The 26,457-nt window shown below is 44.5% G+C and overlaps 1 protein-coding gene across 1 annotated transcript in view; it reads right to left on the bottom strand.

Moving 5' to 3' along the window:
* The window catches only part of Myo10 (myosin X), a 193,495-nt gene that overhangs the window by 67,131 nt on the left and 99,907 nt on the right, over positions 1-26,457 (bottom strand). The window contains exons 5-19 of the mRNA XM_021183593.2: positions 25,828-25,962; positions 23,947-24,071; positions 22,887-22,900; positions 22,686-22,770; positions 21,229-21,332; positions 15,744-15,873; positions 13,513-13,631; positions 11,575-11,721; positions 11,214-11,314; positions 11,054-11,120; positions 10,104-10,196; positions 9,625-9,693; positions 8,160-8,242; positions 5,266-5,374; positions 3,440-3,520 (exon numbers count right to left, since the gene is read on the bottom strand). Of these exons, the coding sequence (XP_021039252.1) occupies positions 3,440-3,520; positions 5,266-5,374; positions 8,160-8,242; positions 9,625-9,693; positions 10,104-10,196; positions 11,054-11,120; positions 11,214-11,314; positions 11,575-11,721; positions 13,513-13,631; positions 15,744-15,873; positions 21,229-21,332; positions 22,686-22,770; positions 22,887-22,900; positions 23,947-24,071; positions 25,828-25,962 (1,462 nt within the window). The remainder of the gene's footprint in view (positions 1-3,439; positions 3,521-5,265; positions 5,375-8,159; positions 8,243-9,624; positions 9,694-10,103; positions 10,197-11,053; positions 11,121-11,213; positions 11,315-11,574; positions 11,722-13,512; positions 13,632-15,743; positions 15,874-21,228; positions 21,333-22,685; positions 22,771-22,886; positions 22,901-23,946; positions 24,072-25,827; positions 25,963-26,457) is intronic.

The following is a 26,457-nucleotide window of genomic DNA, read 5'->3' as shown; positions in this document are numbered from 1 at the left end:
AGAGAGAGAGAGAGAGAGAGAGAGAGAGAGGGAGGAGAAAAAGAAAGAAAGAAGAGAGAAAGACAGACAGACAGATCCTCTAGATTACAACACAACAACAAAAACAAAGCATCAGAACAGAAAGCCACGAAAGGCAGGCGAGCAGCACCAGGTCCTGCAGTCTGTCTCCAGGGTGCAGTGTGCTAGTTCATGAACCGTGCCATTCTAACTGGCAGCACACAATGCTGTCTGCACGGTGTTCTTGCTCCATGTGCCATCAGGCCCGTCCAGGATGTTGTCAAAATGAAGACGTTTGTGCAAGACTTTGAAAATAGCATCATCAGGGTGTCAGAGATGGCTCAGTGGTTGAGAGCACTTGCTAAACAACAATGGGGACCAGAGTTTGGCTCACAAATGCCTGTAGCCCTACATTCCTGGGATCCAGTGTCCTCTTCTGGCATCCATATTTACACAGTCATGCACACCCATATGAGTGCCCATATTCACACATATGCACTCACAATATAGAGACCACAGTCTGAAAAAACAAACAAACAAACAAACAAAATGGCATCTTGAATTGCTATGGTTGTTACCAAAGTTAAAGAGCAACTATTTAAGTTACTTATTCAATTTCAGAAAAGTGTGTGTGTTTGTGTGTATGGGAGAGGGAGGGAGGGAGAGAGAGATTGATCGGATCGGATCGTGATCACGAATAAGAGGGAGACGCCCCACTTCCCCAATGGGTGTTTTAGCATGCAAAGGACAGGCACCTTTCCAAGGCCTTAAAGAGATCATCTCCAAGTGTGCCTTGACGCTCTGGGACAAATGGCAGGTCTTCAGGACCTTTTACCATCAAAATCCTGTGAGGCCTATCTGACCATCTCTCCCTCTTTGCTTTTTCCTCTTGCCAAATAGTCTATCTTGTAGCATATGACTACAGCCCACTAGATATATCTTGGTCTCTCCCTGATGGGGCCTGGCCTTCAGCCTCCCCCACACAATGGACATCTCTCCCTCACTCTTCCCCAAGATCACCAGCCTTCCTATACAGTTTCTATTGTCTTTCTCTAGAAGACCCCAGCCTTGAGAAATGAGACCTAAGTTCTGGCCTTTGGTGAGAAGACAGTATTATATTCTTAAAGCTTGAGTAGAAATGTCCTGGAATCCATAATGTTTCTCTCCTCCAACCTAGGCCCTCACCATACCAAACCTATGACAGATTAAGGAGGCATGATAGCCAGGCGTGGTGCAAGACGCATACTTGGCTGCTGCTCTAGGCAGTGGCCCTGCCTTCACCTTAGCTCCTGAACTGCAGAGAAGTTCTCACAGCAGGAAGGCTACCCTAACACTCACCAGTCTGCCCCCTTCTTAATTCCTTCAGAATATCCTCAGGGTTTTCCTGTGGAATGTTAATGAGAGACTTTTCTGATGAGATCTCCTTTGCTAAAATACCAAGCTGGGAGAGATCACAGGCTAGGGATGCCCTAGGGGAGAGATACAGATGAGGTCCTGCAGGTTTGTGGTCAATCCAGAAGTCTCCCATGCTCTTCAGGAAGTCTGGGGCCACTACTGCTACACCCTTCCTTCTATATCAAGCAGAGGAGGCTGAAGGGTCACATCACCATCTAAATACAACCTGAGGGGGACACCTGCCTTCTGGGAACTACGAAGGTCTAAAATGGCTATCAAGCCCAGAGCAGGCTGCAGACCTCCTCCTGTTAGGAGTAAATTTTTTTTAGCTTCATTACAATTTGGCAGCAGAAAGATTCTCCCCCAACTCTATACAGTGGTGAGGGGCAGAGAGGGATGGTGTGTGTGTGTGTGTGTGTGTGTGTGTGTGAGAGAGAGAGAGAGAGAGAGAGAGAGAGAGAGAGAGAGAGAGAGAACCAACATCAATACCATACAAAAAACCAAAAGTGACAAAGGACCCCAGATTCTTCGGGCTTGAGCGCCTGTCCTGGGCTGGCAGGAAGGAAGGCTGTTGGCCTGGCCACACCCGGCCAGTCTGTGACTCTTGCACATGGTCCTTAAGGCACAAAAGCAGTCCCCTTCAGTTCTAACCTACAGCTCTCTAGCTGACAGGCTTGGTAGCTATTGTGGGTGTCCCTTTTGGCCACAGAACCTGAAAAAGACTAATTCTAGACTCTGTCCAGAGTAGCCAACACCCCATCCTGAGTGACACACAAACATCTTCACAGTCACACCTCCAAGCTCCCACATAGCAAACCGGAAAGGGTACGTGTGCACCTTATCCTCCCCTGGGGCCCGGGGACACAGTCCCCATCGGAAGAGAGGGAAAGCCAGACTCCTTCTAGATTTATCTTTGTACTAAAGGCATTTGTGAGACACTCTAAGGGTTTCCTAGTGCACAATGGGCAGAAACAAAACCATGGTCTTGGTGGAAATGAAAGACCGCCAATCAGGTCACCTCCTCCGGGAATCTCCATGTTCTAATTAGCATTCTTCACACTCATAAACCACACCTACGGTTTAGGTCAGAGACGAGTTGGCTCTTGTGTCAGGGACCTCATATTCCAGTGCCTATAAAATGGTATCAAGACATTTTTTTACAACCCACCCCTTGGCATGTTGCTAATGAGTGCCTGCAAAGCCTGGGCGACACACAGTTGAGAGTCGAGAGCTGAGGGAATCACAGAGTTGAGTTGGGTCACTATAAAGTATAAACTCAAAGTAACTGGGTATAATCAAATCTCAGCATGAAAAAAAATAACAACAAAGAAGCCATTTCTTCAGTTCTGGCTGTGGGCAGGCTTTAAGCTTCTATCGTCTGACAGAAAAAAATGAACTTTGTGCCATCTAAGAACAGAAATCATCAAGGATGGAATCTGTCAAAATGAAATTTTTGTTGTTAGAAAGGGCAGCAGTGCCAGGAGTGGTGGCGCACACATTTAGTCACAGCACTTGGGAGGCAGAGACAGGTGGATTTCTGAGTTCAAAGCCAGCCTGGTCTACAAAGTGAGTTCCAGGACAGCCAGGGCTATACAGAGAAACCCTGTCTTGAAAAACCACAAAAACACCACCACCACCACCACCACCACCACCACCAACAACAACAACAACAACAAAAAAACCAATACAAAAAAACCCCAGCTACAACAGAAAAACATACTAAATAGTTCTTTCTTTGCTGCATTTTTTTGGAGCAGGATCCAAGCACTTTAAACAAAAAAGCAAAGCAACAACAAAACACATTGCCTTTACAATGTCTCCTTTCCAAGGAGGGTCTCCTAAGTCCTAAAGTCCTCACTGATGTCAGAAGCTGACTCACGGACACAGAGGATGAAGGGTTGGTTACCCATAGACTGTTCGGTTAATGCCATAGCCGCTGCCAACCATCTCTAAGGAAAGGACTTTGGAGAAGCCAAGCCTATGGGTACCCCTCCTGAAGGCTGTCCTTGGGGAGAGCCCAGGCTGGCCTTTCCTTCAAAAGACTTACCTTCTGTGTGTTTGGCTTGATGCATCTGACAAAGAAAGGATTTGAGGAGCTTAGTGTTGCCATTAAGGAGTGCAGGGAGTCCTGTAAGGAGGAAGAGGACACATGGGTTTTGGTCAGAACAAAAGAAAAAATAATAAAAATCAGAGGAATAAGAGTTTTTGATAAAATGATCTCAGCATGACATAAAACAAGACAAAGATCTCACTTAAATATTTAGAGTGAAGAGCTTGACACATCCAGTGCCAATTCAAGTCATCCCCCTGTGGGGCCTAGAGGATAGCTTTACTTCCCCAAATCTCAGTCCCTCATCTGTACAATGGAGAGAGTGGCATGGACTCACAGGGCAATGTGGGAGTGAGCTCAACAATGGACACAAAGTGGTTGGCCCAGTGACTGGCTCAGAACAAGAATGTGGTAGCTGGGAGCTGGCACCACCACATCTGCCCTGTGCGAAGGCTGCCCTTCAATGCCGAGTTGTCACATCCCCAGGACTGCCAGCTGTGCTGACATGTGACTCCCCCCCTCAATCACCAGCAGCTCAACCCTTGCCTCACAGGGCGGATCTTATCAGCATCTGCTGACTGACAAGAGGCAATGGCCCCTTCAGCCAGAATTTTCGCTTAAGGGGAAACAGATAATTAAATGTGGGAGCAGAGGTCTTCATAGGCTGTGCCTCCAAATGACAGAGAAGGCTTCCACATCCACAGTGCTGGTGTGCTTTATTTCACTCAGACTTGGGTAACTGGATCACTGCGATTTGGGTAAAAATGGTCAGGTATGACAGTTATGAGATATATAATATATCCCCAGGTTATAGTTATGGTATATATATATATATATATATATATATATATATATATACACACACACACATATGTATACACACACATACACACACACACACATATATATTCCCAGGTATGATAGTTATGATATATATAATATATAATATTATATTCATATTAATATATTATATATCATAAATTATCTTTTAGCCGGGCAGTGGTGGCTCATGCCTTTAATCCTAGCACTCGGGAGGCAAAAGGAGGAGGATTTCTGAGTTTGAGGCCAGCCTGGTCTACAGGCTGAGTTTCAGGACAGCCAGGGCTATACAGAGAAATGCTGTCTGACACCCCACCCCCACCCCTGCCGCCAAAAAAAAAAAAAGACCAACTATTTCAACAGCTTAGCATTAAATAGCTTTCCTCTTATTTAAAAGACATTTTATGTATCATGCAAAAATACATATATTGATACATTTATGCATACTATGCATACAAATATATACATTTAAAATATTTCAGTGTTCTATAAATTCTTCTATATAGTCTATACATGTATCTCTTTTATAGATATCATAAGTATCTCAGGTTGTTCTTGTGGTAAAATGTCAAGACAATAAGCCACTAAACATTGTTATCAATATTAATGTCCACACACATGAGTTCTGGCAAGTCTACAGGGTCCTTTCCATCCTGTCTCTCAGAACAAAAGACTTGAAGTAATAAAATAATTTCTATTTTAATCACTTTGGTAATTATGAGGTTGTTAGACCACTAGAGGGAAAGAATAGTAAAAATTATTTTATTAATTTATAAAAATCTCAAAGAAAGCCTAAATATTCATGTGTATACCTTTCTTTTTAAGTGTTGGAAATTGAACAATGGTCCTTAAGCATGATTGAAAAACCCAGCCAGTACTCTAATACTTGTTGTAACAGAAACAGGGTTCAGTCTCTCATCCGCCTCATGTCCACCTGCCTCCTGCCTCAGTTCTGCTAGATCCCACGAATGATAGACTGCTGTAAGCCAGTGGCTCAGGCTGACCTTGAACTGCGAGCTGACAGTGGGCCGCCGGTGTTTGCTTCCGCATTTCAAGGTGTCCTGGTTGTTGCGGCTGGAGACGTGTTCAAAGAGGTCATAGATGAAGTCGAACCTGTGTGAAGGGAGCACAGACTGTGAGGTGTGTACACGTGACCGTCAGGTACCTGGTACCGTAATTACAGTGTAGTTCTACAGTGATAATTAAAATAATACACTTGGGCCTGAAGAGCTGTGAGAGCATACAAAGACTCAGTGGGGCCTGGCAGTCGGGGTGCACACCTTTATTCCCAGCACTTGGGAGGCAGAGGCTCGAGTATCTCTGAGTTCAAGGCCAGCCTGATCTATGGAGCTTGTTCCAGGACACCCTGGAACAGACAGAGAAACCTTATCTCGGAAAACAAAACAAAAACAAAACAACCCTAAAAACAAACAAAAACAAACAGAGAGATGGTGAGCTGGGTGGGGTCTCACTGAGGAATAGGCTGGAGATCCACCTAAGCCCCTATAGGCCTCCTCCACTTCCTCATCTGCACCATCTCATACAGGGGCTTCTTGGGGTGGGGTGGGGGAACGGGTTCCAGGACCGCTCATGGAAACCAGCACCCCAAATGCTCAGGTCCCTTGTTTATAATAAGCCACTGTTTGCACAGAACCAACACACATTTTCCCACACACCTTAAGCCATGTCTAGATTATTTACAGTAACAACACAAAGGACATTCTCCCTAAACAGGTATTAAGTGTTACTGGCTAGGACGGTGGCCCTCAGCCTTCCTGATGCTGTGACCTCTGAATACGGTTGCTCATGTTGTGGTGATCCCTAACCACAAAATTATTTTTGATGCTACTTCAAAACTGTAATTTTGCTCCTGTTACAATCTATAATGTAAGTATCTGTGTTTTCTGATGGTCTTGGGTGACCCCTGTGAAATGGCCATTCAACCCCCAAAGAGGTTACCACCCACAGTTTGAGAAGCACTGGTTTAGAAATAACAGTGAGACAGAAGTCTGTACATGTTCAGCACAGCCACTGGCTTTGTTTCTGCTTTATTTCTAACACAGATTTTCAATCAATAATTGGTCAGCTCTACGGAGGAATTCACAGGTGCAGAGCTGGTGTATTATGTCCACGGTGCACGGTGGTGAAGGTTCCATCTGACATGTGTTGGGACAGTGCTAGTAGGAACAACATCCAGGTGGACACAGGTTCAAATCCTGCCTCTTCTACTTCGTAGCTGCATCACAAATACAAGATGCCCCATCCCTCTCTCTAGGCCTCAGATGGCTCATCTCAAACGATGGGAGAAATTTTAGAATAAAATGAAGATGTGGTGTAGGCCAGAGGCACAGTGCCTGGGCTGTGGCCAGGAGATTGCAGCTCTATCACAGCAGCTAGTGAATTTATTAAACCATCACCACTATTGATAAAGTGAAAGGCTTTTTGATAACTCATCATCTGCCTAGCACTGTGGACAGACACTACATAAAGCTGGGCATACTGATGGTGCCACCGCCACAGGGAAAGGCACAAGGACCATCCATCCATCCATCCACCAACTGTATCCTCAAGGTGGAGATGGTAGGATTCCTCCCTGGGCCTCCAGAAGTTTGCACTTTTGCCTTGGGCTGCTTCTCACCCCAACTTCTTTAAACTCTTAGAGAACAGCTTGCATTCCATTAAAAGGTCAAAGCTGTCAAAGGTGAAAGGGAAGTAAGCTCCCCCCATTTGCAAAGGGAAACCCCAGGCTGCTGCCTCAAATTCACCCCTTTCACACTAGGACAGAGACAGCTTGTGATCTCTGAGAGCAGCTCTTCTTTCTACAGCATTCCACCACAACAAAAGGCTGCCACTTAATATCAACAGGCGGCTTGTATTTAAATGTATCCTTTCGATGCTAACAGCTGAGACCTGCCTTGTCAGGTAACATGCTGTGGCATTTTCCAGCATCCTGTGTTTTCTGCCGGTCTGAAAAACTCATCTACAAATAGAAGTAGCTGAGAATAGTTTAAGCAGTGCATTTTCACAGGCGAGAACAGAAGTGTAAAGATCAAGCGCTTTGGATTCCGAGCTCAGCCTGGCTCCTTTCACCCCATCCATAGCTGGCTAAATGACAGGGTGACCACCTGGTATTTACGCTCCCGAGAAACAGCACAGCTTTTTAACAATGGCCTACTTCCTTCCTCAGCCATTAAAAGTTATTTCTGTATATATTCATGCTATATCCCCCAAAGGTTTGAAAAGCCTACAAGGGAGGGCTTTGTCTCAAATCCTGTCTCTTTTACCAAGTCTCTGGACAATAGGGAACTTCCTGCCTAAGTAGATGCAAATAGCTAAACTAATCGTTAAAATTTTCTGTTTTCCCTTAACTCTTGATTCCATGGTGTGAACTTACAATTGCTGAATGAATGAATAACTGACCAATACATTAATAATTCTGGTTGCATTAACAGTTGCTTAATGTTCTCGACATCTCATCATGATGAGAAACAGCGTCCTATAAAAACCAGACCTGAAATGAAAACAGCTCAGCGACCATAGAGTGGGCAAGCAGGCTGGCCTAGTCAAGATCAGGTTCCTGAGCCAAACATACCTGATACAGAAGCTTAGCCTCTGGCCACCACAGTGATTTCCTCTCAGCAAATCGCTGAGCTGCTCCCTGCCTGCGGTTCCTCACCAGCGTAACTGCATAGATAAAGGGTAGTATCTATTTCATGGGTTTCTTGTTTCTGCCTCATTATGGGTACTCCTTGCTTCAATATTCTATCCCTTAGGTCACTGGAGAAGAAGCTAAGTCAAGTGCTTCTACAACTGCAGTGTGTTCTCTGTTCACAAGTGCGGACATCCGCACACACTGTAATGTGCTTGCTAATGACGTCACAGAGGAGAAATGGCATACCTGCTTTCCCTGAGCAGGTTGAGAAGGTCATCTCTGAATGTGTCTCTGTTCTTTTCCAAGATGCCTCGGACATCATACTGCACCTAAGTAAAAAACGGATACGAGAAAATGTCATACTCTTAATAACTTATGTTCAAGTTAGGATCTGCCAGGTTTTGTGAGGACCAAGTAAGCAAACATCAATAAACATCCTGTTCTTGCATCTATCCACCATCTATCCATCCACCCATCATCTATGTCTATCCATCTATCAACTATCAATCAATCAATCAATCAATCAATCAATCAATCAATCAATCCTGTTCTTGTATCTATCATCTATCTATCTATCTACCCTTTTTTTGCATCTATGTATGTATGTATGCATGTATGTATGTATGCATGTATGTATGTATGTTGGTCTCATGCAGCACAGACTGACCTCACACCTCTATAGGCAAGAATGACCTTGAATTTCTGACTGTGGAGAAAACTCCCAGAAAGAAGACAATGTACCTGCTTGGCCTTTCTACAAAGGCTAAGTAGAATTTTAATGACTGGGAAGAGTTAGCAATGTTATAGGTAGGGGGCATACCTAATTACTAATTGTCTTGGACTATCTTGGCCTCTTTTTTTGTTTGTTTGTTTGGTTTGGTTTTTTCGAGACAGGGTTTCTCTGTATAGCCCTGGTTGTCCTGGAACTCACTTTGAGGCTGGCCTCAAACTCAGAAATCTGCCTGCCTCTGCATCCCAAGTGCTGGGATTAAAGACATGCGCCACCACTGCCTGGCTTCTTGGCCTCTTGAATGGCCATTATCCTAACCTAATATTCTGGTGACTATCCCATGAAATATTTTGGGGTGCATTTATTTAAGAGACCACTAGCAGCCGGGCGGTGGTGGCGCACGCCTTTAATCCCAGCACTTGGGAGGCAGAGGCAGGCGGATTTCTGAGTTCGAGGCCAGCCTGGTCTACAAAGTGAGTTCCAGGACAGCCAGGGCTATACAGAGAAACCCTGTCTCGAAAAACCAAAAAAAAAAAAAGAGACCACTAGCTTCCACCAAGAAGAGAGCTTAAGGATGTCCTCTGAGGTCCGCAGCAGAGGCTTTCTGCTTTCTTTGCTGTACCTCCCCTACCTGGGGCTCTCATCCATGAACCTGAAGAGTGTCTCTACGACCTTCTCTGCTGTGGTACTATAAAACGTCATGAAAGTGTTACTATATTGGAACCTTATGCTTGGGGTTCCTAGGAATGACCATGCATATTTGACTTAAAACTTCCTCTTTCCCGTTGAGATGAGAGCTGCATTTTGTCATTTCTGTAACCTTTACCTTCTGATCCTCCTGCTTCCGCTACCCTGGAGTTCCAGATAGGCATCACCATGCCTGGTGCAGGTGGTCTTTGGTATTAAACCAAGGTCTTTTTGTGTTTCTAGTACACTGGTAACTAAGCCCGAGCCCTCAGTAACCCCTGAAGAAGAGATTACCTCTCCTGCGTAATGCTTCACGCCAAAATTGTTGACTGCAACGCGGGGTTTCACATAAAAGTGGTTATTCTAATGTGAAAAAACAAAAACATAAAAGCTTGATTTTACTCCTTGATTTCCTTTTGACTTCTAGAAAAATCCACATTTAACACAAGGCAATCACTGGAAAGCTAGGCGAATATCATCCGAGTTTTGGCATCTGGCAAGGGATGGCCTCCAAACCATTGCTCTCAACTCTTTCATGACAATAGGTTGAACAGTTCGGTTCCCCACTTATGAAGTAAATAAACTTGGGTATACTCTGTGCAGCTGCCCCAAAGCGAACTTTTTTCAGTATAGGTCTAGTGAGTAAGGGAGAGGGCAACTCCAGCTTAAGAGACAGAGAACATTAATGTGGGAGGCTTAGAAGAGGGCTCGTCATCTTAATGCTCTCATCTGCTGCTCAGACAAAAACCAAGGGCCGGCGGGGTTTGACTTACAGCATGCTGACTGTGTAACTTCTCCAACAAAGTGCTGTCTGTGGCTTGAGGAAAATGGCTCTCTTCATTGATCAAGGCGAGGAGGCCAAGTTTCTACAGGGAAGAGAAAATGGTTGAATGAATTAAGTGTGGAATGCCTTGTCTTTTAAACCACTTCAGTGCGCTAACCCATTCTATCTCCTAGCCAACCAATTCCATCTTCTAGTAAGTCATTTACTTAAAAGAGAAACTTCACTGCCTTTTTGGGGGCTTAAAAGATTCAGAATGGTACAGCACAGAGAAAAGCAATGAACTTCTTTTTTGTTTGTTTATTTGTTTGTTTGTTTTTGAGACAGGGTTTCTCTGTATAGCCCTGACTGTTCTGGAACTCACTTTGTAGACCAGGTTGCCCTCGAACTCAGAAAGCCGCCTGCCTCTGCCTCTGCCTCTGCCTCTGCCTCTGCCTCTGCCTCTGCCTCTGCCTCTGCCTCTGCCTCTGCCTCCTGAGTGCTGGGATTAAAGGCGTATACTACCACTCCCAGCTAGCAATGAACTTCTATATAGGCCTTTTCAAAAATGGAAGCCACTGAAACATTATGGTTAAACTTTTACAACCGGCCAGTCTACCAGTCTACAAGGCTTTGTTGGCACTTAGGACCTCACAGAGGCTATCTCTCTCTCTCTCTCTCTCTCTCTCTCTCTCTCTCTCTCTCTCACACACACACACACACACACACACACACAGATTCTAAAATACTGAGCTCAATGAAACAATAGGCTGGAAGCAGCCAAGTGGTTACATTCAACCTCACAGTGCATTGGCGTTCACATTTCCAAATGGCCCATTGTGTTCTCCACATTCTCATCTTTGAAGTGCATGTTTGCACAAGTTATTTTGTTCCCATAAACATGAACCCGCCCAGCTGGACTCCCTGGGGACCGCAAGCATTCATTCTCCAGTTACCCATTACCTTCTCGATCAGGTCTAGACATTCTCCATTGTCTATCCAGTCAATATCTTCCCACACCAATCCCTCCCTGCGGGAAGAAGAGAAGGCCACATGAAATCAAGATTTGCTTACTGATTTTTAAAAAAACATTTGTTTTTGGAGTGGACTCTTGTGTGCTTACCTGCTATATTCTAGTTGTTCTAAGGAAAAGATGTGTTTGTTGAAGTACTCCTGAAGCTTTTCATTTGCATAGTTGATATTGAACTGCTCAAAGTGGTTAACCTAAGGGTGAGATACGCGGAGTAAGGTAGAAAAAGGACAAAGGGGCAGGAGAGAAGAGAGATGTTCTGGGAAAGCCATCCATGGCTGCTTTAAGAAACGTGTGGACCAGCCTGGTCTACAAAGTGAGTTCCAAGGCAGCCACGGCTATACAGAGAAACCCTGTCTCGAAAACAACAACAACAACAAAGAAAGGTGTGGAAGAGCGGCTTCTGAACAGAAGGCGCCTGCCTGCCTGTCCCGCTCTTTGCGCGCCTGCTTACCTCGAAGTTTTCAAATCCAAAGATGTCAAGGATGCCGATGGATTTGAAGTCGTCTTTGCCTTTGATCCGGCTGTTGATCTTCTTGATCACCCATTCAAAGCAGCGAGCATAAAGTGCCATGGCCAATGAGTCTCTGCTATCTATGGCCTGGAAGGAGAGAGAAGGCCATGGAGGAAGGCCTAACCAACCCGGACCATCCTGCTCCACTGTGGGAAAGCCGTGGTTCCCATGGCTAAGTGAATCAATGTCTTCCAGGGAAAGAAAAGAAGGGTCAGACCTACATACTGCCTTGACAGACCCACTCATAAAGACCTGCCTTCCAACTCAACTTCACATGTCCAGTAATAGAAGGGGCTCCAAATCTATATAATGGATATGTGTGTGTGTATTATGTATGTGTCTATATACACACATATATATGCATATATACATACATATATGCTTATTTGCATAGTTGACATTGAATGTATATATATATATATATAAAACATATACTATTTAGGTTTAAATTAAAATTAGGTTTAAACTGGGCATGGTGGCTCACGCCTTTAATCCCAGCACTCGGGAGGCAGAGACAGGCGGATTTCTGAGTTTGAGGCCAGCCTGGTCTACAAAGTGAGTTCCAGGACAGCCAGGGCTATACAGAGAAACCCTGTCTTGAAAAACAAAACAAAACAAACAAAAAATTAGGTTTAAAATATTGATACCTAGTTTTAAAATTATTTTCTTAATTTTTTTCCTCATAAAGGTTCTTTTCCTTATGGGGTAACAGATTAGGGGCTGGACAGATGGCTCAGCGGTTAGGAGCACTGACTGTTCTCCCCATGGTCCTGAGTTCAAATCCCAACAACCACATGGTGGCTTACAACCATCCGTAATGAGATCTGACGCCCTCTTCTGGTGCATCTGAGGACAGCTACAGTGTACTTACATATAATAAATAAATCTTTGGGCTGGAGCAAGCAGAGGTCCTGAGTTCAATTCCCAGCAACTACATGATGTCTCAACAACCATCTGTATAGTTACAGTGTACTCATATACATAAAATAAATAAATAAATCTTTTTTTTTTTTTTTTTTAAAGAAAGATTAGACCAGGTGTGTTGGAATATATCTTTACATCTCAATATAAGGGAGGTAGTGGCAAGCATTCAAGGCCTGCCTGGTCTACATAAAGCACGCCAGGTCAGCCAGGGCTACATAGTGAGAAGCTATCTCAAAAAGAAAAAAGAAGATGATAAATCAGAAAGGGCAGGCGATCCGGCTCCATGGGGACAGCTGTCTGAACACCAAGCCTGACAATCCTGGTGTCAATCCCCAGAAAGCACGTGGAGAAGATCAACTCCCACAGTGTATCCTCTGCCTTCCACACGGGAGTGCACGGCGCACACAAGAAGATAATTGTAAGGACAACCAAGAAGGAAGATGAGGAGGGCTCATCAAGGCTTAGCAGAGGCAAAGAACAGTAACAGTGCTTTGCGGTGCTCAAGTACAGGGAGGATAACTTTCACAGCTCACTTTAACTGAGTGCTGACTCTGCAGCAGACGCTAAGTACTTATATCAAGTATTTGGTTTATTATTATTATTATTTTTTATCCTCATGAAAATCCTATGAATTAGGTATAACCATCCTTGGCTTACAGAAGAGGGAACCGAGGCACAGTGAACACATTTCCCAAGAACAGACAGCCTTATGTGGAAGGATCAGCGCACAGTCTCAGCCGGCCTGTGTCAGACCTGAGCACATCAGAGCTTTGCTGCCCTGTCACTTACAGAACAACTTTCCCTATTTCCCAAACTTGGGTTTCTTTTCTATTTGGCCCAAGAGCCAGTCATGTGGACGGCTCACTGGGATCACATGTGTACAGTAAAGTCATGGAAAGTCCCAGGCTGTCTTTGAGGCAAGTTTCAATGGCACCGAGGGCAGGAGGGTCATACCTGCTGGACACTGAGAGGCGTCAGGATCTCTTCTCCCCTGAGGATCATGGATCTCTGGGTCAGTGCATCCGTGAGCTGCGTTGGGTCCAGCCCAAGCAAGTCCGCAGACCTACCCAAAGCTGAAAGTGAAGGAGGAGGCACAGGTGAACTCACAGTTCCTCAAACACACCGGATGCTGGACCTCAGCTGGCATCAAATCTAGCCACACACAGCCACACAGAAAGTGGAGGCAGACATGATGGACACATCTCAGGTAGTAATGGTTTCTGCTTGTAGCAACTTTCTTTAATGTCCTATATCATAAAAGACAGCGAGATTCTCAGTCTCTGTCAGAAGCTTACAGATTTTTAAGTATGTGTTTGTATGTGCACTTGCCTGTCTGTACGTTACCTCTGTGAGTGCAGGTGCCTGCAGAGGCTGGGGGGTTGTGATCCTCCTACTGTGGGTTCGAGGACTCCAATCTGGGTCCTCTGCAAGAGCAGCAAGGACTCCTAATGGCTTGTATCAGCTTTGAAATTCAGTTTGGTAAGATGCTCTGTGATGCCCTCTTAGGAGCTTTTGCTCTGGTCAGAGAAGGGTAGGAGCAAAGCCACCGTGAAAACAGTCACAGAGCTCTTCAGCATCTCAAGGTCATAGGCACCACCTTGCCCAGGCACTGAGTCCTTCTGCTTTATTACAGAAAACCACAGATGGTCAAAATTCCGGGAACAACCGATCGCGTGGTACCCAGATTCAATCAATGGATACATCTACAATACAACCCAGAGCAGGCGCTTTATTGGCTGAGCCACACTGCCTCTCTGTTTCTGGGGTTTCTTTTGTTGCTAAGAGACGGTCTTATGCTTGGTGGCCTGGCTTGGCAGTAGCTTTGCTCTGTAGCCTAGGATCACTGGCAACGCATCATTGCCCGTGTGCTGGCATCAGACCTGTACTACCATACCTAAACTCACTGCATAGCTTTTAATGCAGTAAATGTGAACAAACATTACCACATATACAAAGGTTCTGTTCAGAGAGACAGAGACACAGAGAGAAACACATACACACACACACACACACACACACACAGAGAAAGACAGAGAGAGATGACTTCACGTTTAACTATGCAGTGCACTGCCTGAGGACAACAGAAGAGGGTGCTGGTTCCTCTAGAAACAGAGTGCAAAACACAGGTCCTCTCCAAAAGCCACCCATCTCTCAATTCCTAAGCCATTTCTCCCTCTTTAACCCGAAACAAAGGCTTTTTAGGCTCCTAGGACACTGATAGAAACTACGTGGGAATCAAACACGATAAACACTGAAACATTGACCAGGAGAAACCAGGCTCCTGGAGAGTTATTTTGACCCCAAACACACCCGGTACCCAATTTCTACAACAAGATTTATTGGTTTTATCAGATACCTTCTAAAAAATTACATTATATATAAATTATGTATAAAAATATAAAATATATCTATATATATCTATATATAGATATATTTAAAGTACTTCAGCTGACATTTTATATGTTTAAGGCAAAGGCAGTCACAGTGCAAATGGATAACTAGCAGGAGGCACAGCTTCCAGCACAGCTATGAACCCCGCTGGATAACTCTGAAAACCAAGGCAAAGGGGCTGTAGAGATGGCTCAGTGGTTAAGAGCACCGACTGTTCTTCCGAAGGTCCGGAGTTCAAATCCCAGCAACCACATGGTGGCTCACAACCATCTGTAATGAGATCTGATGCCCTCTTCTGGTGCATCTGAGGACAGCTACAGTGTACTTAGATATAATAATAAATAAATCTTAAAAAAAAAACAACAAAAAAAAAAAACAAAAAAAAAACAAGGCAAAGGGTGATAGCACCTGACTCCATGCTTTCCTGTATTAAACCCTTGCTGCTCATATGTCTACTTACTTGGCCCATTTTTCTTCTCAGTAAGAACAAGAACAGACCCCAAGCCCAGGTCTGGAACCTTGGACTCTTGCCCTGACACCTGACATCACACAGGTGGAGCTCCACAGCTCCTGAGCTGACATAAGTGCTTAGCATGCCTGAGGGGGTGAGACCGTGGGTTCAAGCCCCAGTACCAAAGGATGGGGGAAATCTGTAGCTCTACTCTCGGTGCCAGAAAACCTTCTGTAAAAGGCTGGGTGCCAATTTTCTGGGTCTAGTCTCTTATAAGGAAAGCACTGAAGGGGAGACAGGGTTGGTGATCAGGGGTCAGGGTGGGGCTCAGGCATCACCTCACCTGTTTTGAAGGAAATCTGTGCCCCTCCAGCAGTGATAAACTCTATGTTGCCGAGATGCAGAATTCCCGCCAGCAACCTCAAAACTTCCCGAACTTCCTCCTTGCTGAATTGCATGACTTCCATTGCCGTCTAGAAGAAAAGGAAAACCCGCCCATGACTAAGTTACACTATTAGGTATGGTTCTAAAGACAAGAAGAATAAAACACTGATGCATAACCACTGACTTTAACAATGGTCCATGTCCAAGAAACTAATAGTAATAATAATAAAAAACCAAAGTGAAGATTGCCTTTAGTAGATGGCCACATGTGCGTGACACAGCCAGCCTCTCGCTTATGTTACTAAGTAGTTTAGGAACTACTGCCATCACAGCATGAGTAGGATGCTTTTCTCCTCCAAGACTAAAGCACAACAAACACTGCTGCCTTTATAGAAACCGGAGAGGCAAGGGGACACGCAGAAACAACAGGTACTTTGAATGCAATGTGTTAAGTAATGTCACATTATGCTTTACATATGTTATATGAAACTATTTCATGGATGACATTAGCTTATGTTGATTGGAGGCTGTTAGAATCAAAGTGGGGTTCTCTGTGTCAAGTTGCAACTGGCTAAATAAGTAAGAAAGGCATCAAGGAAGGACACTGCTGCATATATGCCTGACAAGAAGAATTTCTGCAGAAGCGTTGGCACGCACCAGTGTTCTCACAGGAAGTACTACAAGGTTCTCTGCTACCCACACGCTGCCTCCTCGATAGGCTTGCTGTGGGTCCCTGCATAAGGGATCGTTATTTCAAAAACACCCCTGATCTGGGCTTTGAAAACTTCCCCGTGCTTCAGCATCCTCAGCTAGGAAGCTGACATACTCCCTCTGCAGGGCCATCCAAGAATCAACCCCTTATCTCCCCAGAGTCTCTTCCACTTCTTATTCTGCTTTGGTTGTTTTTTGAGGCCAGGGTCATGTGAGTGGCACAGGCTGGCTTGGACCTTGATTTCCTAATCCTCCTGCTCAACCACCTCATAGAAATCTAGGTGAGTGCCACCACACATGGTTTACATGGTTCAGTGCTGGCACTGAGCTCCGGGCTCTGTGCATGCCTGACAAAGATGCTACCAAATCAGTACCCTTTCTAACCTGTTATCTGTTCTCTAGGTCAACAAGTCCCAAGTTTTCCAAGATTCAAAGAGAAAAAAAAAACTTGTTTGAAAAAGTAATACAGTCTGACTCATGTAGCATGAACTTACACACACACACACATACACACAACACGGCCATGCACCATTCAAAACCACTGTGTATACGCACTGAGGTCTATGAGGTCTAGAAATCTTAGCAGTGGTCTACAGCCAAGGATGCTGGACATGTATGCAGTGTTCGGGAAGTCAGAGAACCAAACAGACCGTCACGCATCAAAGTCCTTGCTACTTCACACACATTCGTGAGTCCCCATCCTAGGGGGCCAGATGGAGGCAGTAAAATAAATTAGTTTTTACTTCTCACTTGAAATAGCTTTCAAATCTCAGCCAAAAATTTTATGGTGCAATTTTGAAGGCTGTATTAAAGCTGGCTATGACACTGAGCATACACTCATTGTTTGCAGTCCATGGAAAAGCAGGTGCCCTCCCAAACAATAATCATGTAGTCATTAAGAAGACTGTGCGTCCCTTATGAAAACACAGCGTTCAGAAAATGGCAGAGAACTGGGCGATGGTGGCGCACGCCTTTAATCCCAGCACTTGGGAGGCAGAGGCAGATGGATTTCTGAGTTCGAGGCCAGCCTGGTCTACAGAGTGAGTTCCAGGACAGCCAGGGCTACACAGAGAAACCCTGTCTCGAAAAAGCAAAAACAAAAACAAAAACAACAACAACAACAAAAAACAAAAGAAAAACAAAGAAAAAAAAGAAAATGGCATAGAACAAAATAAAATCATAGAATTGTGCCATGTAAAGTAACACTCTGAAGCATTTATTGTTTTGGGATTTGTCTCCACTTCTAATTGCAATAAGAATATGATATATAAAATAATTTCTAATATGAGTAGTGCCTATGCCTGTCTCCTGCCCTCCTCGTTTCTTACATAAGAAAGTTTTCAGCGTTTCTACATGTTATACTTGACCATGTGTTTTAGTTGCTAGCAGGGGGTCTTAGCTATGTGTCTAATAAATTACCTTAAATACCAATCCCTAATTCTCATAAGTTTGAGAGGAGTGAAACCTTGCTGTTTCCAGGACGGAAGAGATTTCCTCCTCCTCTGTCCAAGTTGGATATTTATTTATTTATTTATTTATTTATTTATTTATTTATNACTCACTTTGTAGACCAGGCTGGCCTCGAACTCAGAAATCCGCCTGCCTCTGCCTCCCGAGTGCTGGGATTAAAGGCATGCGCCACCAAGCCCGGCTATTTTTTTTTTTTTTAAGCCTTGCTTAGAACTCCCAAGAATAAACTAAATGATTAAATAATAGGAAAATGTCCCATTTGGGATGTTAGTAAAATCACCTAACACTTTTATTAATACTTATGGAGGGCTAAAACTAATAAGTAGTCTTATGTTGAATATTTACAGGTCTATAAGGATATCCATAAGGAGAATGTATATATAAATTTCCTGCATTTTAACGTGATATATCATTTTGACATAAGATCAGATTTCAAATGCCAACAATTGTTACTTCAATGTAACTGTAAATCTGAAACACTGGCATTAAGAAAGACAAAACTGTCTGAACTGACTTGGGGCCAACAGAAGGGAACCATTTTGTGTGGGGAAACGATGCCCCCCTCTCAGGCCATGCTCCCTGGTGGCCACGGCTCTCTGGGAGTGGGACCTGCAGCAAGGCTAAACTAGATAATTACCTGTCTAGAACAACAGTATCTTTTAATAACAAATGATTTTCCTTCAGCTTCCTGAAATGGGTATAAACACAAGAAGAAACTCCCAAGGCCATCTCTTTCCCCTGATTCCTCAAGAATAAGGAGGGTTGCTAATTTCAACACATGCGTCTTCAATTGGGAGAGAAAAGAAGGGTTTGCTGTGGCAAAGTGAGAGGCCAGAAAAGAATGAAGGGACAACTTAAACCCCAGTTCTTTCTGGGGCTCTAGTGCTAGGAGTCCCAGGAGATAAAAAAAAAAACAAAAAACAAAAAACAAAAAAACAAAAAAACCTAGCTCTGCATTTAAAACTGTGTGGCTTTTGCATAGGACCCATGTGGTCATCCTGAATACTTTACTTATAGGCAAGGTTTAGTTTTATATCCCAGGCTGGCCTTGCGCTCACTAAGCAGACCAGGCTGGCCTCAAATTTGCATCAGTCACCACGCCCTAGCCTCCTCAATGCTGACATCACAGGCATTTGTCACTGTGCCTGGCCTTAACCACCTCTAGCTTACCAGACACAGGGCATATGCTACATAAACAGCAGTTCTGATGCTGCACGGATTTTGTGGATGCAACCTTCTTTCTCTTCTTTAGAAGTATTTTCTATCTGAAGTTGGTTACCTTTGGCAATGGAGGACTCAGAGATCTGGGGTTAATATGATATTTTAAAAGAAGACGTCACAAAATCCAGCTTTCTCTCACTAGTGCCCCACAGGGACTGAGAGACAACTGTGCTATAAGCTGTCTTTCTTCATCCTGTTCTGGCCTCACACTTTTCCCAGTACAAAGCCACCTGTCTTTTAGGTGCCTAGACCCCTCCCCTCTGAGGTATATACATAGAGTGTTCTCTTCAGGGGGTGCCAGACACAGAGCCCTGACCTTGTGTGTGTGGAGCCCCAGGTTTGATCCTGATAACCGAGGACAGATAGAATAGTGACAGTCAGTGTCAGAGACAGCTGGAACAGACAGAGACAGAGACACAGATGGACCACACTGCACTGCTCTGGACATTTGTGTGGCTTTGAACAGAGATGCAGAAGGAAAGATAATCACATCACTGCCTCGCCTGCTTTGAATTTCATTTTTCCCCCTTTCTGCTTTCCTTTTTTTTTTTTTTTTTTTTGAGACAGGATCTAACTCTGTATATTAGGCTGACTTTACACTCAGGGCAAGCCTCCTGCCTCAGACTCCCTAGTACTAGGATTGTAGGCATTAGCCACATTCCCTGCTTGAATTCAGTTTCCAACTTCAAACCAGATCATATACATGGGATGGGGAGAATTTATGTGTGATTGATAGATGATTTGAAATCAATGATTTGGTATTTGTCTGTCTGTCACCTGTTGGGTGGAAGTTCCCTGAACTGTATAGGCTACTTCTGTTGCCCTTGGTTACACACCAGCACTGGATGTGGAGACCTTATTGATGAAGATACCACATACTGAATTATCAGAGAGTTTCTGACCTTTGAATGACTTAAAAAGACAAGTCTAAAGAGTCTGAAAACAGGAAGACATGTGTAGGTTAAGGGCAGGCTGTTCATCAGCTCTGCAAGCCTCCCAGAAGACGCCATTCTAATGAGCTGGCATGGCCATTAGGAGCAGAACTAAATCCATGTAATGTTTAGGACAGGAAGTGTGAGCACCCCTTGGTATGCACGGGGGCTGGTTCCAGGCTCCCTGTAGACATTACAATCTGAGAGTGTTCAAATACCTCATAAATAGGTGTACATGCCTATGTACACCCTCTACATACCTTATCTCCAAATTACTTATAGTGCCCAATGCAGTATATATACATAACCGTTACACTGTATTGTTTAGGAAACAGCAACAGGGGAAAAAAAAGGCCTGAATATATGAGTACATTTAAAAACCTGAAAACACAGTTAAGGATGAGACTGTGAGCAGTGGATAGACAGGGATGCATGCACTTGTGTCTGCTATATTTATACTTGATTAGATATAGCTACATGAGTCAACCCTGGACATGTTGTACTCTAAAGCTGAGGTCTCTGGCAAAGACACAGCCCACCGCGTGACCTCCAGCCATACTCAGACAGATAGGCTGTTCGCAGAGTGCGCTGACCGGGCTTATTCAATGCAAGTCACACTGTCCTGAGGCATTGTGAAACTGAGGGACACTAGCAACTGTTGCCACCGTGAGTCAGACTCCAGATCAGCACCAGTGGTAACCTTGTCCCATGGCTAAGGGAACTATTTTTCAAAAGAAATCCTACCTACAGACTCAAAACTGGAGAACTGTGGCTGGGGGCGGCGGGGGAGGGGGGGTTAGGGCAAAGCCTGGGGCTCTATGAGTCTTGTTTTTAAGAGTGGAGGACACTGACTCTGAACATGCTGTTCCAAGTGAGCCACACCTCTGTCCTGATTGACGCAGTCACTCATCATGTCTGAGGATACCTAGGATTCCCCTCTAGCCCAGAAAGCAGGCTTCACTCTGACTTACAGGATAAGAAATAACTGTTCTCATGTGTTCTTTCAAATGTAGTCATTTCTGTTTTCCTTACCAAAACCCCCCCTTTTTTTTAAGAGCAAAAATGAAACTCATACTCTTATTAGGAGAAAATTTTTAAAAATTAACTTACGATAACTTGTCTGAAGGATTCCTGGTCGCTGATTGTCTTGTCTTCTGTACACCCAGACTGATTCAAGTAATGGTAGTTTTCTGGCAAAGATAAATAAAATTCTTCTACAGAAAGACAAAGAAAGATGCAACATCAGTGCCCAACTGGTATAACTGACAAAATTCAGAAGACATCACTGTAATTTACCTAAGTACACTGGAGACTCTATTCTGGTTTTAATAACTAGAGCACACACCCAAGTCTATACCCCAAACGACCACACACCAAGATACTGGTAGAGCTACTTTATAGAAATCCCAGGGAAATAAAAACTTCATTAAATTAAGCAGAACCATAGAAAACCAATTAATGAGACTCCTGCTTTATTGTTTTCTTCTAAAGCCAAACATTTAGGGTTAGGGATGGTTAAGTGGGAGGACTTGCTTAAGACACAGAAGCTCTCAGTCTACCCTTTAGTAGGACAATAAAGGAAAATAAGCACAAACTTAGAAATGAGTTTCGCCTAGGTGTGTTTTAAAAGTATAACCATTGCCTAGGGAGATGGCTCAGTGGTTAAGAGTACTGGCTGCTCTTCCCTAGGTCCTGAGTTCAATTCCCAGCAGCCACATGGCAGCTCCCAACCCTCTGCAACTGCAGTTCCAAGGAATCTGACACCCTCGAACATCAATGCACATAAAGCAAAAGTAAATTATCAAAAAAAAAAAAAAAAAAAAATCGGGCTGGCAAGATGGCTCAGTGGTTAAGAGTACCGACTGCTCTTCCGAAGGCCCAGAGTTCAAATCCCAGCAACCACATGGTGGCTCACAACCATCCTTAACGAAATCTGATGCCCTCTTCTGGAGTATCTGAGGACAACTACAGTGTACTTACATATAATAAATACATAAATAAATAAAAATTAAAAAAAAATATCATGCGGGGTAGTGAGTTTGTAACGCCAGGCTCGCTGGCCAACCAGCACAGACTCAATGGCAAGGTCCAGGCTCAATGAGAGATTCTGGCTCCAAAGGTAATGCAGAGAACAACGGGGGTGCCTCTGACACCACCTTCTGGCATCTATGTGCAAACATGGATACTCACTAGTTTACATGCGTGCATACAAAAATACAGACACGTGTATGTACACAGAAACACAGATAAACATGCACACACATACACACACACACAGAAATAAAGCTGCTTGCATTACATTATATATTTCTCACAAATATCCATTACATTCAAAGTGTACTAAGATTACAAATAGTTTGAGGTTTCTCTGCTGCTAGTTTTTCCCCTGTGCTGGGTTGATCCTCAGATGACCTCGGCCGGCATCTCTGGTACACCCATAGCACACACACATTTTACTGCAACTGGTGGACATCACGGACTGCTGAGGTGCCATCTGCAGTGTGTTTTAAGCAGGAGACAAGCTGCCATCCATCCCCCTGTCTCTGCTGAACCTGTTCGTCACTCACCTCGCTCTCCCTGGTCCAGCCCTGCCAGCAGTGCATAGAATATGTGATAATTCCTCTCCCCGGGATTCTGCCTCACTACTCGGTTCTGTGAGGAGAAACCAAATTTTTATAAATATATATATATTTAAATGTTTTTATCACTTAATACAAAACAATCTCTGAAAACTGTCATTATAGGAAAACTGAGTCTTGAGTACTTACTTTTTCTAATAAATCTTCATTCGAGAAGTAATGGAAGGTCAAGGAAGAAAACAGATACTGGTGGTGTGGAGGTGGGGGAGGGGAGAGCAGTGTGCTGACCTGGTTGCTTGAGTTGTGGCTCACTCATCTTGCTGCTACTGGTGCCAAATGACACCAAACAAGCAAAGCCCACGTCACCAATGTCATGATGCCCAACCGAACACAAGTGCTTGGTTCTAGTGCTGCTCCAGGGCAGACATGGCTTGAATGTAGCCCCAAGGGGCCATGTGGAAGAGCCCTCACACAAGGTGGGACCTAAGAGAAGGGGGCTAGGTCACTGTTACTATAGTTATGCTAATGCTGATCTTACAAGCATGTCAGCTTCTTGAGACGAGACAGTCAAGGGTGGAGTCCGCCCATCCAGGTTCTCTCTTCCTCTAACTTCTTGGCATGTGATCTCTCAGGCATGCCCCGTCCCGCCATCTAGGATGCTAACCACCATGCTACAATGGAGCAAGATGGCGTGTACCAGAGCCAGAATACATGACTTATTAATAGCTTAAACGGTGACCTAAGATAAAGCTGTTTTAATCTTTACTTTTTATTTGTTTGTTTATTTATATTTCTGTGTATAGCCCTGGTTGTTCTTGCACTCACTTTGTAGACCAGGCTAGCCTCAAACTCAGAGACCTGTCTGCCTCTGCCTCCCAAGTGCTGGGACTAAAGGTATATATTATTACTACCACCTGGCTTAAGGCTTTTTTTTTTTTAAAGGCAAAACTTGATAAATACTTTTTTCTTTCTATCAAGTATCCAGTCAGACATCACATTATAGCAACAGAAATCAGATAATAAGTGATGAATCTAGACTATGGGCATAATCTGAGACATTTCCAAAGGAAAAATGATCATTTACCTTGTAAAGTAACTAACAGGCCAGATGCAATGATATTAAAGAGAAAAGAACCCTTGAGCTAGAGAAACAAGTATTTCATGTTCTTTTGGGCCCCTTACAGTAAGAGAGCAAAGTTTTCACTGTCAGGGCCAAATGCAAAGCCAGCCATGAAACGAAACAGGATACAATCTACAATTCTTCCTCCCTGAATATTTCCCTGCTGGCAGATGTTCAGCTGAACAAACTTCCCGAAGCGACTGGAGTTGTTGTTGTATACCGTCTTCGCATTGCCAAATGCTTCCATGATTGGGCTGTGGACAGAGGACAAGAGGGCATCACTCAGAGCCAATGCTAATACACACAAATGGAAGGAATCTGCAGCCCAGGGAGGGTCCAGCCTGACTCTGTTTATTTAATGAAGAGTTGGCTTTTCTTTTTTTTTTTTTTAAAGATTTATTTATTTATTATATGTAAGTACACTGTAGCTGTCTTCAGACACTCCAGAAGAGGAAGTCAGATCTCTCGTTATGAATGGTTGTGAGCCACCATGTGGTTGCTGGGATTTGAACTCTGGACCTTTGGAAGAGCAGTCGGGTGCTCTTACCCACTGAGCCATCTCACCAGCCCCAGAGTTGGCTTTTCTAAACGCTTGCTGAAACGGGCTTCTCCTGAACATCCTCTAGAATGAGACTAAGAAGATGGTTAGCTATGCAGGGAGAGGAAGCTGCACAGCTAAGGGGACCACATGGCTCAGCTCTGACAAATGAACTTGGCTACTGCAGTGCCCTGGAGATGCACAGAAGAGACTCCCATCTAGGATCTGAAAAGCCCTGGATGCTGGGCCTTCCACATGTTTGCACCATGGCCTGGAGGTAATTTATTTAACATCTTCCGGATCTTCTCCAACTGTTAAACGGAGTCAGGCTAGACCAAGGATGTGACAGGCAGGGCCGTAAAGGGCCAGATGCTATTGTCAGCTTTCAGAGCATGCGGTCCCTGATGAAACTACTCAGTGCTGCTTCTGTTGTCAAAAGTTGCCAGAAACAGCACAAGCGAGCATGGCAGGGTCCCAAGGAAATTATTTATGAAGAATGCTGGAGGAGGCGGGTGAAGAACTCTGAAAATGGAGGGTGATGACCCTTGCTGAGCTACAGGCTGGAAGCAGGGCTAAAAACTAAAGGCTTAAGTGTAATTTGTGTGTGTGCAGGTGTATATGTGTGTGTGTGTACAAGTGTATGCATGGTACTTTAGACCTTGAAAATGCTAAGCAAGCATTTTACCACTGAGCTGCATCTCCAACTGAAAACAAGCCAAAACAAAACTGCAGGATATTATACTAGGCTGCAGTTTGCTGACCCGAGGTCAGCTCTCTGCATCCGGGGTCTGTAATGTCTCTCTTGGTACAACCTGACAAGGCGCCAATCAGACACCAAATGAGTCAGCAGGTGATACTCAGCCACACAGCCTTCTGTCAGTTCATGTCAGGATCATGGCTGGGTTCTGCTGAGGCTGTGCAAATGCCCTGTGCTCACACTGACTGCGTTTCTCTCTCTGAATGCTACAGCAACTGGGTTAGTATGTGTCTGAGAGCTTCCGTCAGCAGCTGCACGCAGTCAGTCTGCTTCTTAGAACCAGGAAGTACTGCCTATAATGGCCCGACAGGGATGGGAAGGAGGGAGGAAGGATGGATAGACCAGGAGATGCTTCTGCCCAAGCAGGTGTTGCTGAAGGTTGCAGGAAGTGCTAGGTCCATGTCAAGACCGTTTCAATTTTGAGAGGGGCAGGAGGGACAATGGTGAGGGGAAGGGAGACAAAGGGTCACTACATCACCCTTCCTAGCATAGAACTCTCTAGGCCCACCTGGCCTTAAATTCACAGAGATTTGCCTGCCTCTGACTCCCCTGTGCTGGGATGAAAGGTTCGCAGCTGAGATCTCTTAATGAGATCCTAACAGACAAGCCGGGAAGAGAAACAGACTGACTAATTTATAGCTATTCGGTTCCAGAAGGGAAGCCTGATGCTTTTCGCCCTTTGGCCCGGGAGGGAGAAAGGTGATGCGCTCGCTACCTGCTTTGAAGGATGGCTTGCTCGACGCTGGATGTCTTCTCCTGCAGGCCCAGGTCCAAAGTCTGCGGGCTGATGACGGACAGGAACTTGAGGATCAGCTTGGTGCTTTCCGTTTTCCCAGCCCCGCTTTCCCCGCTGAAACACAAAACGCACAAGATTTGGTTTCTAAAGAAAGATGTAGTCTTGATACAACCAGCTTTGTCAAAAAGCACTACACTCCTTAAAACAAGTCACCATTGACAATGGGGATAAGAGAGGTACAAATCCCTGTTGCTGGACCAGGAGGAGGGCTCTGTGGCTAAGGGTACCTGCCACCAAATCCGATGACCTGACTTCTCTTTCTCTCTCTCTCTTTCTTATATGTAAGTACACTGTAGCTGTCTTCAGACGCACCAGAAGAGGGCATCAGATCTCATTATGGGTGGTTGTGAGCCACCATGTGGTTGCTGGGATTTGAACTTCGGACCTTTGGAAGAGCAGTCGGGTGCTCTTACCTACTGAGCCATCTCACCAGCCCCTGACTTCACTCTTAAACACACATGATACAAAGAGAAAACAGACGCCCACAGGTCCCTCTGACCTCCACAAGTCTGCTACAGCCTGCATGCCCTCCTTTGACACTCAAATAAG

The sequence above is a fragment of the Mus caroli genome, chromosome 15 (assembly GCF_900094665.2).
Source record: "Mus caroli chromosome 15, CAROLI_EIJ_v1.1, whole genome shotgun sequence".
Classification (NCBI taxonomy): Eukaryota; Metazoa; Chordata; class Mammalia; order Rodentia; family Muridae; genus Mus; species Mus caroli.
Note: the sequence above shows the minus strand (reverse complement) of the source record. Positions and strands in the feature narration are given on the sequence as shown.